Raw genomic sequence first — 15,138 nt, forward strand, 5'->3', positions numbered from 1 at the left:
GGCAGAATTCACCAGTGAAACCATCTTATCCCAGACATTTCTTTGAGACGTTTTTGAATACTGTTTGAATCTCCCTAGTTATTAGTGTTGTGCTCATATTTTCTATTTCTTCATGAATCATGTTTGGTAGGATATATGCCACTAGGAATTTATTCATTTCTTCAATTAGTTGGTATCTATTTGTAGTAGCCTCACGATTATATTTTTTCAAAAATTCTACTCTTAGTTTCATTGATCTTTTCTATTGTCTTTTAGTCTCATTTATTTCTGCTCCAATCTTTATTATTTCCTCCCTTCTACAAACTTTTAGATTTGTTTTTGCTTATTTTTCTAACTCCTTGAGGAGTAGTAAGGTTGAGATCTTTCTTTTTTCTTGCTGTGTTTCTCCCTATAAATTTTCCCTGTTAGAATTATTGTTTTTTTCCCCCTCCATGCAATAAGTTCCGGTAGGTTGTGTTCCCATTTTGATTTGTCTCAATGTATTTGTTCTTCTTTTCCTTCTTTGATCTATTAGTTATTCAAGTGTGTTATGCTTAATTTCCATGTATTAATGTATTTGCCAACTTTCCTTCTACTATTGACTACTACTACCATAACACTGTGGTCAGAAAAGATGCAATATAATTTCAGTCTTCTTAAATTTGCTATCTATTACCTATCATATGATCTATCTTGGATAATGTTCCATGTGTACTTGAGAAGAATATGTAATCAGCTGCTATTGGATTAAATGTGCTGTATATGTCTGTTAGGTATATTAAATCATAGTATTGTTCAAATCCACTATTTTGCTATTCATTCTCTGTATGAATCATCTATCCATTGTTCAAAATGGGGTATTAAATTTTCCAACTATTAGTTTATTGTTGTTTATTTCTCCTTTTAGCCCCTGTTTCAGTTCTACTAGTATTTATCTCATCTATTTTGATGTTCCATTGTTGGCTGCATAAATATTTACAATTATTGTGTCTTTTTGATGAACTGACCACTCTATCATTATATAATGACTGCTTTTGTCTGGGTTTTGACCATTTTTTGGCTTAATGTCTATGTTGTTTGTTATAAGTGTAGCAGGGGTTTCCCTGGTGGCTCAGATGGTAAAGAATCCACCTGCAATGCAGGAGACCTAAGTTCAACTCCTGGGTCAGGAAGATCCCCTCGAAAAAGTAGTGGCAACCCACTCCAGTATTCTTGTCTAGAGAACTTCATGGACAGAGGAGCCTTGCTTTCTTTTGGTTACTATTTGCTTGAAATATCTTTTATCATCTTTTCAGTCTCAGTCTTTCTGTGTACTTTTAGATAGCATATCTTTTAGATAGCATATCTTTCAATCTTGTTTTTACACATTCAGTTACTGTATGTCTTTTGATTGGAGAACTTAAAACATTTACCTTTAAATTAATTGCTGATAGGGAGGAACTTGCTTTGTCCATTCCTTGTTTTGTGAATGTATTGTTCCATGATTCTTCTACTGTTCTCATCCTTTGTGATTTGAGCATTTTTGTGACAGTATACTTTGACTTCTTTACCATAATCTTTTGTGTATCTACTATAGGTTTTTCCTTTGTGGTTACAATGAAGGTTAAACAAAATATATTTATAACGTCCTATTGTAAGCTGATAACAATTTTATTTCAATACCATATTAAACATTACAATTTTACTTCTCTTCCCTCACAGATTATATTATTTTAGATTACTGATGTTATAATTTAAATTTTTATCATGTGTAACAAATAAGAGGTTATTGAAGTCATAAGTGAATTATGCCACAGCTTATAATGTTAGAGAATTTGACTTTGACTATATATTTACCATTACCAGTGAGTTTTACACATTCATATGTTTTTATGATTTAAATTAGCATGTTTTCATTTTAGCTTGAAAAACACCCTTTAGTATTTCTTGTACAGCAGTTCTAGTGATGAAGTCCCTCAGCTCTTGTTTGTTTGAGAAAATATTTATCTTTTCAAAGAAAAATATTTTCTCAAACAAACAGTATTTTCTCTCCAAAAGGAAAAGATACCCAGCTTTTTTGGGTAGAGTGGTCTTGGTTGAAACTCTTTTTTCCCCCTCTCAATATCTGAATATGTCATTCCACATTTTCTTGGCTTATATTTCTGTTGAGAAATTTTGATAGTCATGTAGGCTTTCTTCACTATGATTTTTACTTCTAAGAAGGGATAATTTTTAAAGGCCTACATTCCAGGTCACTTGTCTTTCTTCTGCTTGATCAAGTGTGATGTTGAATCTCTCTATTCAATTTTTCAGTTCATTGTATTATTCAGCTCTAGGATTTTTGTTTGTTCTTTTTTTAAAGATCACGTTCCCTTTGTTGAACTTCTCATTTTGTTTATGCATTGTTTTCCCAATTTTGTTTAGTTGTCTTTCTGTGTATTCCTATAGTTCACAGAATTTATTTAAGAGGATTATTCTTATTTTTCAGAAATTTCACAGATCTGCATTTATCTAGGGTCAGTCCTTAGAGTTATATTAATTTCCTTTGGTGGTAACATTTTTACTGGATTATTTGTAATTCTTGATTCCTTGCGTTAGTATCTGCACATTTCAGTAAGTGGTCTTCTCTTCCAGACTTTGTATGTTTGCTATCATAGGGTAACCCCTTCACTCATCAGCTCAACCTGGGGCACTACATGAGTCAGCTGGTAGCATTTTTGGGGCAAGTGGCATTTGCTATTGGGATCCCTACTTAGGTGAGGCTATGGGCCATTATCTGAGGTCAGAAAGGGTGTCACTGGTTGAGCTCCATTGCTGGGTAAAACTGCTGGCTGAGCTCCACATTTAAGCAGGGCCACTCGACAGACTCCCATATTGGATGGGGCTACTACTGTACTCTGCAGTCAGGTGGGGTCACTGGTAGGATTTTGCAACTGGGCAGGGCTATGGATGGCTTTGCAACTGTTCCTTATCAGCTGGGTCTCAGGCTGTGCTCCTTGAGTGAATGGCACTGCTGGTTGGACTATGTTCAATTGGAGCTGCATGCTGTGCTCTGCCAACAAGTGGGACTTCAGGCTGCACCCTAATGTTGGACAGGGCCATGGGCTGGGCCTCATAACATAGTAAGCTATTGGCTATACTCTGCTCTTGACTGGGCTGGGCTCTCTGGTGGAGAGGGTCCTCCAACTGTATCCTGCAGTTGGGTGGGGCTACAGTCTGTGTTCCGCAGCCAGGTAGCAATAAGGCAGGATCACACCTTGCACTCTGGCATTCAGTGGGGCCACAGGCTTCACAGCTCAGTGTTGCTGTACACTGGACTCTGGGACTATCAGGGTTACTGTTCAGGCTCCGTGGTTATGTGCAGCCAGAGAGTATGCATAAGAGTTAGGCAAGGCTGCTTGCTTCAATCCATGAACAAGCATGGCTGTAGCATGGGCTCCACAGTGGCCTCAGTATTCAGGCTAGGCTACTTGGTGAGACTGGAGATTATGCTCAGCAGTTATGCAGAAGTGCATATCTGCTTTCTTGTCTAGACCAAATAGCACAACAGGCTCCATAGCTGGTATGGCTCATTGACTGGGGACCCAAATCAGGCAGAACTGTCCAACAGACTCCCTAGCCAGATGGGGTGACCAGTTGGCTCTGAAGATGGAAAGAGCCATTGGCCGAGATCTCTGCATGTGCATTGCTACAAGCAGAAATACAGTTTGCCAGGATCTGAGCGCTGGTTGCTATAATTCCCACCCCAGTATCTCTATCTCTCTTTGATCTTCAGTGGTTGAGTCCCATAGATTCCCTTAGTTATCTCTATGAAGTTAGGCCCGATAGAGCATTGCTGGGAGAGCTAGATGTCCACTTAGGGTCCTCTTTTCCCACTGGAGAAACTACAGGCTTGGGGAGCCCTCTGGGTGCAGCACTGTTCCAGTCTGGGGAGATGCAATGTGGTCAGAATGCAGCTGATCCCCTCACTCTTCCAGTGTGGTATTTTTTAGTCTCTGTGGCCTAGGAGGGAACTTTAGCCTCACCCGTGGGTCTGGCGCCTTTTCTATGAATAATGTAAGGGTGGCGGAAGTTGGGAATGACTTGTATCCGTCACCTTGATTAGGAAACTTTCTTTTCTGTACTAGTCTCTCTTTGTTTTTGCCATGAACTCTTTAATACCAGCTTATGGATCCCTTCTCAGAATAAAATAAAATACATAAGAATGGAAAAGAAGCCAATTATATTGAAATAGCTATCAACATATTTACAAATATAAATTGTGACATAATAATAGTTCTCCTTCTTGACTAAGTCACTAAAAAATAAGACCTAGTACAGCTTTAATAAACAGTATAATTCTAAAGTAGTAATGACTATAAACAATATTTCAAGATATCTGCCACAAATTTAATGTGACAAGGAAATATTTATTATTTCTATTAGTGACAAAGTTAGAGGTCCTGTTAATACTCTTGGCACTTTGGTTTGTTGCCTATATTGTTAATCAGATGGAATACTAAATATTAGCTAGCAAGTGAAGAAAATAAAGATGGAATGTTTTTCACATCTAATTTCAGGAGCCCCTGAACTCTCTTGATGGGTCCTACATGGGAACTCCTGGTTAAAAACCCCTGCTTTATACATATCTTTGTAATTGTTCTGCAGCAATTTTATACTTCCTTCTATGTTAATCATATTTTTTCTCTCTACCAACATGAATTTTCACAGCATTTGAGAATCATTTGCATGCACTAATGTTGTAAAATAGAATATAATTTTATTTTTCCCTCAACACTTGAATTGCTTTTTTTTAAAGTGCTAATTTCTTTTCTTTTTGGTCAGTGTTCTATATGTAAGTGTGCCTACAACTACTTCATTTTTACCACTGATGTCCTAAAAACACTTACTGGTCCTATATTTTTCTTTCAATAGATCAAATTAAATTACACTAAAGCAGATTTTCAAAGCTGAAATAATAACAAGAATCACCTAAATTGCGTACACATTATTTGGATCTAACTCATAACTGCGTATACTAGAAGCTCCTCAGCAATCTCAGGATATGGTATACTTTTTAAATGTTTCTTCGTTTTTTATAAGTATTTTAGGATCTTCAACTACTTCCATATAGTGAACTTGGTTTGTAGCTTAAATTAAAATATTTTGAAATAAAGGAGGCATTAGTACTTTTATCAATAACCTTAAATTTGGGGCATGATCTTGCTGATTAAAGTTTATTATTTTTATTTTTTCAGTAAGGCGTTTATCTTGTCAAATAACTAAAATCTATTAGCTTTCTGGCAGGAAAGAGCTTATTGACCCATACTAGGAGAGATAATACTGTTGTTAATTCAAGTCTTTGGGAAGCAATGTGTCCTTAATTGTTTTTTGTTGTTATGAGGAGACAATGATGTCACATAAGCAACAAACTATGATTATGCATGGATGGAGTTTAGCACTGTAATCAGATAGAACTTACAACAAAGTTAATCTGATGATACATATTTAATGCTATGCATTATCTATGTGCTACATGGTAATTAGACACAAATGGTAAACAGCTCCTTTGAATGGCAAATTGATGTTTCTTTTGCATCACTGAAGCAAATCTTTTCTAGGATGGGAGGGAGAAAGGCAGTGGTGATTCTAGTCTTTTCTCCTGCCTAAGCAAAAAACAGTCTCCTTTGGGTACTTGAAAATCAAGTAACTCTTTCCATCCAGGACCTTCCTCCTTATCAGAAGATACTCAGACATTGGATTTGTCTGGATAAATGCGATATCAACTTTAATAACTCAGATGAGTTATTCACCATTTGTCCCTCATAACCAAGCACCACAATTCCAATCAGGCACACTATTAAATTACATGTTAAATTGTTTTCTCCTATTAGCACAACTAAGAAAATGAGTTTTGATTGAGCAGGATAAGGGATGAAAGGAAATTTTAGAGTATCTGGCATCGAGGAGGAAAGGAAGCCAGCTGGGAAAAAAAAAAGTCCTCAGTGGCATGTTTTCAACAGAGGGAAAACTCAAAATCTGTGGGGCAAAGGATGCAAGTGATAAAACACACAGAGATGTGAAAAAGAGAAAGATACAGGCTTAGAAAAAAGGAATGGACATCTAGAAAAGAGGAAGACACAAGAAAGAAACAGGTTAACCCAACACCAGCAAACATAAAATGCATGGAGGCATTGAGTATAACACAGAAGGAGCTGGGCAGGATCTACCTAGACTTTGTGATTCTCCTTCACTTATCTTCTAAGATTTAGCATAATAACGTGATTTCACAAGCAGTCTTTTTGACTGCCTGAACTTGTTACAGTGAAAAGTTAGTGGTTGAGTGGTGTCTGACTTTTTACAACCCCATGGACTGTAAGCCCACTAGGCTCCTCTGTCCATGGGGATTCTCCAGGCAAAAATGATACAGTGGTTTGCCATGCCCTCCTCCAGGGGATCTTCCTGACCCCAGGGTTTGAACCAGGGTTTCCTGCATTTGCAGGCAGAGTCTTTACCACTACACCACCTGGGAAGATTTGACTGCCAGGTGGTTAAGATTAAAGAAGCTGAATGCAAGAATGCAGATATAATTTACTGCCATCTCCAAACAAAGCAATTCATTCTTCCCAACTGGACCAGGCAATTTAAAGAGAGAAACAAATATGTATCGTTAATGCTACAAAATCAAGTGAAACAGAAAAAAAAATCCCAAGTATTACATTTCTACACAAAAATTGTTAAAGTTTGTTGCATATTAGAGGGCCATTCATAAGTGAGAATCCTTCTGTTTCTTACATTCTCTAAAGAGTTGAAAACATGACTTAAAAAATAATAAATGTAAATGTAAATGTAAATAAATGCTATGGTATTTGTTTTTTTTAAAAAATTAAATAAATATCATGGTATTTCTTTTTATTATAAATAAATACCACAGTAGCATTCTGCATATTTACATTCTTTTTTATTTACTGAGGCATGTGAAGGAATAGCTACAGTTTTAATGGGCAAAATAAATGTCTGCATTGATTAATTCTTCAAAATATGATTGTCTTTTACTACAATTTGATTATACAGAAAAAAACTAGAAAGCTTCAACTATTGAATAGGAGTCAGATGTTTGTTTGCCTTATTGTACTTTAAAATGAAACTGTCCAATTGGAAAAAAAGAGGGAGAGCTAAGACGCATTTAGGCTTCTTAACTTGCTCATTCTGATTACTGGGCAAAGAATCATGTCACTAAGGCAGGCAGGACAAATGTGATCTGCTCTCCATTTCAACTCAGAGAACTGTGGACTTACTAGTTAGACAAAGAAAACACATTTTTCAAAAAGGGGATTTCTTAGCACATGTAACTTTTGTTGGAGGTTAATAAAGGTGTGTCATGATAATAAAGAGCCTACTCATTAAACCTTAGTCCCATAGGCCCTATAGCATAGGGAATAAACTATATCTATGTTTAAAACATACATGAGGTGAACCGGAATGCAAGCCCACACTACACAATGGAGAAACATCTATATGGACACAGCCAGCTCAAACAACAGACGCTGGGGCTCTGAGATTTGGAGACCATCATAAAGGAGATATGACAAAATTTTTACAGCAGAAACTAGTCGATCACCTTAAAATCAAAGCAAACTGCGTGATTCAAATACAAACAACAATAACAAAAAACCTACAATGACTATGCCCATCCATGAAAAATCTTGCAGTTTCGCCTTCTAGACAGGGTCAAACAAAAGCTGCCAAGAATTCTAAGAATTAGATCTAATAGAGTGCTTTATTCTAACAAGCAGTTTCTTTGGTATAATCCTCATAGTAACCTAGTAATCTCAGATGAGGAGATAGGGCTTTAGCAAACTGACACAGTTTGCCCATAGGAGGCAGAATAATAGAACAAAAAGAGCAATGGGTTTAGAGTCATGACAGGATTTGTTTTGAGTCTCAGCTCTACTACTTTGTCACTTAGCAGTTAAGTGACAAGTGGGCAACTTCTCTAAGCCTCAGGTTCTTGATCTGTAAAATGAGGATAACAGTACTTATCTCATAGGACTGTTGTAGGATTCAACGAGATAAAATACATAAATTGCTTGGCACAATTCCCAGCACATATTAAGTGCCTAACAAGGGATAACTTTACCATTTAACCATTGATCCTGAGAAAGCTATTTAACCTCTTGAACTGTACACTTTTATTTTCATGTAATGGTACTGAAAATATCTATTTGACAGAGTCATTGGGATGATAAAATATACACAATTTTGTGTACGGGAATGATGTGTCTACATGTGCACAGACTTAAAAGGACACATATGTAATAAATGGCAGACACATACCTAGAACCTGATTGTCGACGTTGAGGCCTCTTACTATCCACACAGCTAGATACTCCTAACTCTATTATCCAAACATAGAAGAACATTTCCACACAACTCCAATGAGAAGACAGCAATCTAGAAATTCCCATGAAAATGATATTTAAAAGCAAAATATGCAATTACCTGAATTAAGGGCTCACTCAACATGCCTTCATTAACCTCCAGAATAACGTTTTTTATTTCTTCATATGGCATACGATACGATCCGAGGAAGATAGCTAAAATAAAAGTTAATTTTATTAAAAAGAGAGCAGCACCACAATTTTAAAGCCCAAATAAATACCTGATTTCCATTTCATAGACTTCAAATATGAAATCTCTCACTAATATTAATCTACATAATTATGAACAAACAAAAGTAGTTTCCATTAGCTAAGGTTCTAATGTTTAGAGCTCCTGCGTATTTATGTGTGTGTGTGTGTGCATTTAGCCACTAAGTCATGTCCGACTCTTTGCAACCCCATGGAGTGTAGCCCACTAGGCTCCTCTGTCCATGGGATTCTCCAGTCAAGAATACTGGAGTGGATTGCATTCCCTTCTTTGGTGGATCTTCATGACCCAAGGATCAAACCTGGGTCTCCTGCCTTGCAGGAGGATTCTTTACCATCTGAGCCACCAGGGAAGCCATGTGTGTATTTATATGGAAGATAAATCTACTAGCAGCACAGATAACTACATGCTTATGCATTTTAGATGAAGCTAATACAAAATAACCTATGAAAAGTTAGAAATTGTACCTCAAGTTAGCTTTTTAATTCAACATTGAATTTACTGTGGAGATTGTCAGAGGCATCCAATACAGCACCTCTCAAGGAAGACAGTAAAGTAACCTGACACTAAAAAAGGCTATCACTCTACTTTGCAGTTCTCCCACATAAGAAAAAATTAAAGTGTCTGAATCATCAAATGTTCTCTAAATCTCTGATGACATTCATGCAGTATGCTATTAGTTGCTTTTTATGTTGAATCACGATTTCCCTTGTCAACTTTATCTTCATCAGATATATATTATGTCATATGGGAATAATTCAACAAATTACACCTAGGAAAGTTCACACTGACTCAGAAAACATTGCTCAATAATACATTTCACTTTCACCTCCATTGAACATACTTTTTAAAGAACATACCTGTGTTCTTATCCCCAGAACATGAATATGTTCCTAAGAATTTTTTTTTCATGGAGAAGTCTATATGGCTTCACTGTACCTAATGAAAAAGCATCTTTTCTGTCCAGGCAAACAATTATATAGACATAAACACCAAAAGAGATCACCAGAATACAAATAAATAATGTTATGAGATATCGACTAGCAATTAAAATTATTTTGTGTTTCTTAAAAAAAAGTGCTTAACATCTACTTTATAAAGGAAAATGGACTGTCAGATAAGCAATATACATATGCAGAACAATTACTAGGAGACTGCTTTTCTGAAAGCAACATTCCTACTGACATAAGAATAAGAATGACGAGTTGTTTATTTTAATCTGATTCTCTATAGCACATTCCTTCAAAAGATAAACTCCCATGGTATTTCTTTGCATAATTAGAAATGCTTGATGTGCTGAAATTTCTCAAGCATAGTGTTTTAGCATCCTTAGAATATAAACACAGCATAATGTGGTGACAAAAAAATGCTGAATTTAATATAGAGGGAAGACTATATATTAAAAAAAAAAAAACTTCAGGCCTGGGTAAATGAAGATGGGTTTAACTATCGAGCTACTTTAGCAAAAGTTTACTTAATGGCTGACTGGTTTGTAAAAGGCTTTAAGGAAAATTAACCAATCTTATAGGGCAGTGGTTAACAACTTAACTCACTCACATCACAATTCTTTCAAACATAAAGCAATAGCAATAAAAGGATTCAACCAATGTGACTAGTGAATACTCTAAAACCATCACCCTCAGGTCTAGGCAGAAGGAAAATAAAAATAACACTTTTCAACTCTGCCTTCATTCTCACTTTGGCCTCTTAGCAATGCAGAATGATTAGTCATTTCCAAAGGCTTTTATTCATAAAAGTTCCACATAGCCTGGCCAAGGCTAAATTATAGAGGGAGTCCATTCTGGCTGAAAGATAAAAAGGCAACCTAAATCATGTTTACACCGAATTTTGTTTCCAACAGATGCTAAATATACCTGCTCAAAGAAGTTACAACTTTGCTTTAAAAACATCCAACAATCCCTCACCACTACCATCACCACCACACCCTATGTAGAAAATATCACATACAAAGATTCTGTGCTGTTTTGGGATCCAAAATTCTCAACTCTTTCACTTTCTTCTTTGCAGGCATGGTCTTCTTTTCTTCTAAAGCTTCTGCATTCTTTTGAACTGAAAGAAAAATGTTGATAGATAAATAATAATACCGCTAATCCAAATACATGGACTAACATGAGTAAGGCATATTAACTACATTAATAAAGCTCATGCCCAAATCAATAAATAGGTTTATTTCATTAGTTCAAGGAAGAGGATGAACCTAAAAATATAGACCTATTTAGAGGTTTCCCTACAAATTAAATATCAGCACTTAAGTAGAAAAGATAAGCCAAATAGAACCAAAAATCAATTGCTGCTTTTTACCTAATGTGGAGCATTAATTATTGCTTTACCAGGTTCCTACAACAGCACAGGAATTAAATATATAGTAAAATCTCCCTAATTTGGACTAATTGAGGAAAAAGGCAAACATGTATTTATCCTAAAACATGCTAAAATTAAGGCAGGTCTGAAATTGCTTTAAAGTTATCTAAGGTAACTTTACTGCTAAACAGGTTGCCATATGAAAACCCCTACTGAGACTGCTTTGCAGAACAGATATTAACCATTTGCAAGTTAGACAACAGCACCTATTTGCATACCCATAATTAAGGAACCTCAAAGACAGGGCCTTTTGAGTAAGTTTCCTTTGTCTCCTTCACCATATTTTAGTACTATTTGCTTTCTTTGAACAAAAGATTTATTTACCCTACATTCAGAAGGTAACCCTTGAGTTCCAAACAGTTAAAATGGCCTGAAACTGTGAAGAGTGAGAGTGCCATGGAGGCGCCTTAGACCTCCCCCCAAAAAGCTCCCCCATCACCTCCATCAGCCCTCCCCTCAAAGAAGCCATCTCTCAAACCAAAGTGAAAAACAACATGCTGTCTGCAATGAAAAGGAGGCTTTATCTCAAATCCCTAAAGCCCTCCTATATAGAAATTCTACAGCTACCATTGTATTCCTGTGTTGGCAGTTTACCTCTGCTAATATAAAAACAGGGTTGTTGGTAATGGGACCATGAAAAAATATGAGAAAAGTAAAGGCGACATTTTTCAGGCAACTAGAGTGATATGCTCTTGTCCTCAAACTCTTGCTGCTAAATTTTACAACAAAGTCACATGGCCATCATCATGCTAGTTCATTATTACTTTTACAAAATATAACTTCATTTTGAGGCAATTATTATTTTTATTATATTTATTTATCTGATCTTTGTTAAGGAGATCACAAATGAGTTACTGATGCTCTTATTTTCTTTAGAGGAAAAGTAACCCACAAACACAGTACTTTTTTTTTTTTTTTTTGCTAACCTTTGTGTTCACAGATATGTGCATCTGGAAAAATTTCTACAAGGCATCAAAATGTTGTGGGTCCATTAAGACTCCCTTTGTTTTACTGCTACAAACTATAGGAAAATTAAGTGAACTTACTATAGAAATCAAACAAAAATAATCACTAAAATCCTAACAGTTAGTGCTAAGCTTTACAGGTATGATCAATTAAACATAATGCAGAGTTCAAGCAGGCTAGATAATTACACTTGACAAACATGATCTTATGGTAGTAAATTAGTAGTTTGCCATGTTTACTCCAGGAAAGAGAATTATTGGTACTGCTAGAAGAAAAATGACTTTCAATATATTTCTTTTAAAAATCATCACTAGTGTTCCTCAGTGATCTAGGAGCCCAGTGTATTTCCTCTAAAACAATCAGCATATTAATTTATCCTAACTTTCAAGACACTTCCAGCTGAAGACAACTCTATAAAAAGAAATGACAGTCCAAGAGTGAGTTCTTTTGTCATAAGAAAAAAGTTATCTGAATTTTACTGAAATTACTTCTAGAATCTTTTAGAAATGTGTGCTAGTCAAACAAAATAGTCGAGAAAAATATCCTAATCATTCAGTATGCCTTAAATCCCAGTATGGGAGACTAATTAAGAAAGCACATACACAGTGAAAATGCTATACAGTATGAAAGACACATTATGATTATCCTGCAAACTAAGAGAATCCTGAATAACCCAAACATACGTAATGGTTATTTTCTGCAACATCGTATTTTTGCTTTTTTTAAATTAAAGTATATTTCAATCTCCCCCCTTTACAAATAAACATGCTACTTAAAATGAAGAATAGATCTCTTAAAAGCCTAGAGTTCACAGCTTTATTTTCTGAATCCTTACATAGTTTCCTTGTATTATACTTTGGTTTATCTTGGGTTTAAGAAATGGGCTTCCCAGGTGGTGCCAGAAGTAACGAATCCACCTGCCCATGCAGGAGACACAGGAAACCTGGGTTCAAACCCTGGGTGAGGAAGATCCCCTGGAGAAGGAAATGGCAACCCACTCCAGCCATTATTTATCCCTGGAAAATCCCAAGGACAGAGGAGCCTGGCAGGCTACAGTCCATGGGTTTGCCAAGAGTCCGACACAATTGGGCACTCACACATGTACGCAAGAAATGGTTAGAATTCCATGAGTGGGCACTGCTGAACTGAGGATCATTAGAGCTAACCTAGTTTAAAATAACTTCTTCACTAGACACGCTTTCAGGAGCAATCATGTTTTCACCATGACCACTAGATATTAACCAGTGGCTCTTATCACCTTTGTGGGTTTCCCTGGGGGCTCAGCAATAAAGAATCTGCCTGCAATGAAGGAGACATGGATTTGATCACTGGGTCAGAAAGATCTCCTGGAGGAGGAAATGGAAACCTGCTTCAGTATCCTTGCCTGGGAAATCTCACGGACAGAGGAGCCTGGCAGGCTACAATTCATGGGGTCGCAAAAAGAGTTGGATATGACTTAGTGACAAAACAACAATTATTGCCTTTGGGTTTCTTGTCTTTAAAAGCATTCCTTAGCAATCACAACCACAGGCTTAGATAAATAGAGAATTTCAAGAGAGGTAATGATATATGAAACTTATCTATATAGTATTGAAGCTTTCAAACATTCAAAAGTCCCTGCTTTCATAAGGACCAGAAAATGCTACTTGTCTTAAGTTGCATTTATTTCAAATATGTTTCTAATACATGTAAAACTTAAATATTCTATAACTTAATTTAAAAATGGGTTATTTCATAACTCAATTAAAACTCAAATAGACATTTTTCCAAAGAGGACATCTGGAATGAACAACATGAAAAGATGCTCAACATTGCTAATCATGAAGGGAAATGCAAATTAAAACCACAACGGGATATCACCTCACGCTTGTTAAGATGACTACTGTCAAAAAAAAAAAAGTGTTGGTGACAATGTAGAGAAATTGGAAGACTTGTAGACTGTTAGTAGGAATGTAAAATGGTGCAGCCACTATGGAAAACAATACAAAGATTCCTCAAATAATTAAAACAGGACTGCCATACAATCCAGCAATCCCACTTCTGGGTATATATCCAAAAGAACTGAAATTCAAATCTTGAAGAGTTATCTAAACTCCTACGTGGACTGCAGCATTATTTACAATAGCCAAGATGTGGAAACAATCTAAATGTCCATCAAAGGATGAATGAATAAAGAAAGTGTAATATATAGAGAGAATGGAATATTATTCAACTTTAAAAAAGGAGGAAATCCCACCATTTGCAACAACATGGAAGAACCTGGAAGACATTATGCTAAGTGAAATCAGCGATTCACAAAAGCACAAATACTGCAATGATTACACTTATGTAAGGAATCTAAAATATAACACTCATAGAAACAATGTAGAATGGTGGTTGCTAGGAGCTGGAAGAAGGGAGAAATGGAGAGTTACTGTTCAGTGGGTCACACTAGTTCAATGAGTTCTAGAGATGTATGTTATAACACTGAGCCTACAGTTAACAATGCTGTACTGTGCACCTAAAAATTTCAGAGGGTCGCTCTCATGTGAAATGTGCTTATTAACAACAACATAATTAATTTACAAACTTAAATTATAGTGATTCTATAATTATTTCAAATTACTTGATGAGACTAAAGAGATGTTTTTTAATTCTCAATACAAAAATTTCAAATACTGATTTTATCATCAATGGTCCTATGGTCTTCAGGTTCACGAGGCCTCCATTTTTATGTGATCTCTCCTTGTGCAAATGAAAACCCATATAGCCACTGGGTTTGAAGCCTCAGGATTAAACTAGAGTGCTTAAATTGGCACTGCTAATTGACCAAATAATAATGAAACATTATAAAATACTGTCTGTAAGAAGATAATGATGTAATAATAAAGACATTTGTATTATTATTAAAGACATGTTAACATCAAGATACTAATTAGCTAAGATAAAATGCCCAGTGAGTATTCTTATATTTCCTATAATACATGGATTTTTACATGCAATTGTACTATAAATTTATTCCTTTACAACTGAGGGATGCTCATGAGCATAAGTAAAGTAAACATGGTTATCTTCTCTTCCCAATCTAATTTAGGCAATGTTCAGGAATCCCATATTAATTTCTGCTATCACAGTGGATACACAAAACATGTGACAAGATCTTTGTAATTTGTAGCCAATATTAATATAAATAGGTAACACAATAATTTACATGGTGATAACTAA

At 35.8% G+C, this 15,138-nt stretch overlaps 1 protein-coding gene across 15 annotated transcripts in view; it reads right to left on the bottom strand.

Moving 5' to 3' along the window:
* The window catches only part of DIAPH2 (diaphanous related formin 2), a 952,992-nt gene that overhangs the window by 509,431 nt on the left and 428,423 nt on the right, over window positions 1–15,138 (bottom strand). For all 15 annotated transcript variants that reach the window (XM_081565323.1, XM_081565331.1, XM_081565339.1 and 12 more), the window contains 2 exons: window positions 10,555–10,656; window positions 8,440–8,534 (listed from right to left, as the gene is read on the bottom strand). In XM_081565323.1, the coding sequence (XP_081421449.1) occupies window positions 8,440–8,534; window positions 10,555–10,656 (197 nt within the window). The remainder of the gene's footprint in view (window positions 1–8,439; window positions 8,535–10,554; window positions 10,657–15,138) is intronic.

This window comes from Giraffa tippelskirchi, chromosome X (assembly GCF_054371585.1).
Source record: "Giraffa tippelskirchi isolate mGirTip1 chromosome X, T2T-mGirTip1v1.2.pri, whole genome shotgun sequence".
Classification (NCBI taxonomy): Eukaryota; Metazoa; Chordata; class Mammalia; order Artiodactyla; family Giraffidae; genus Giraffa; species Giraffa tippelskirchi.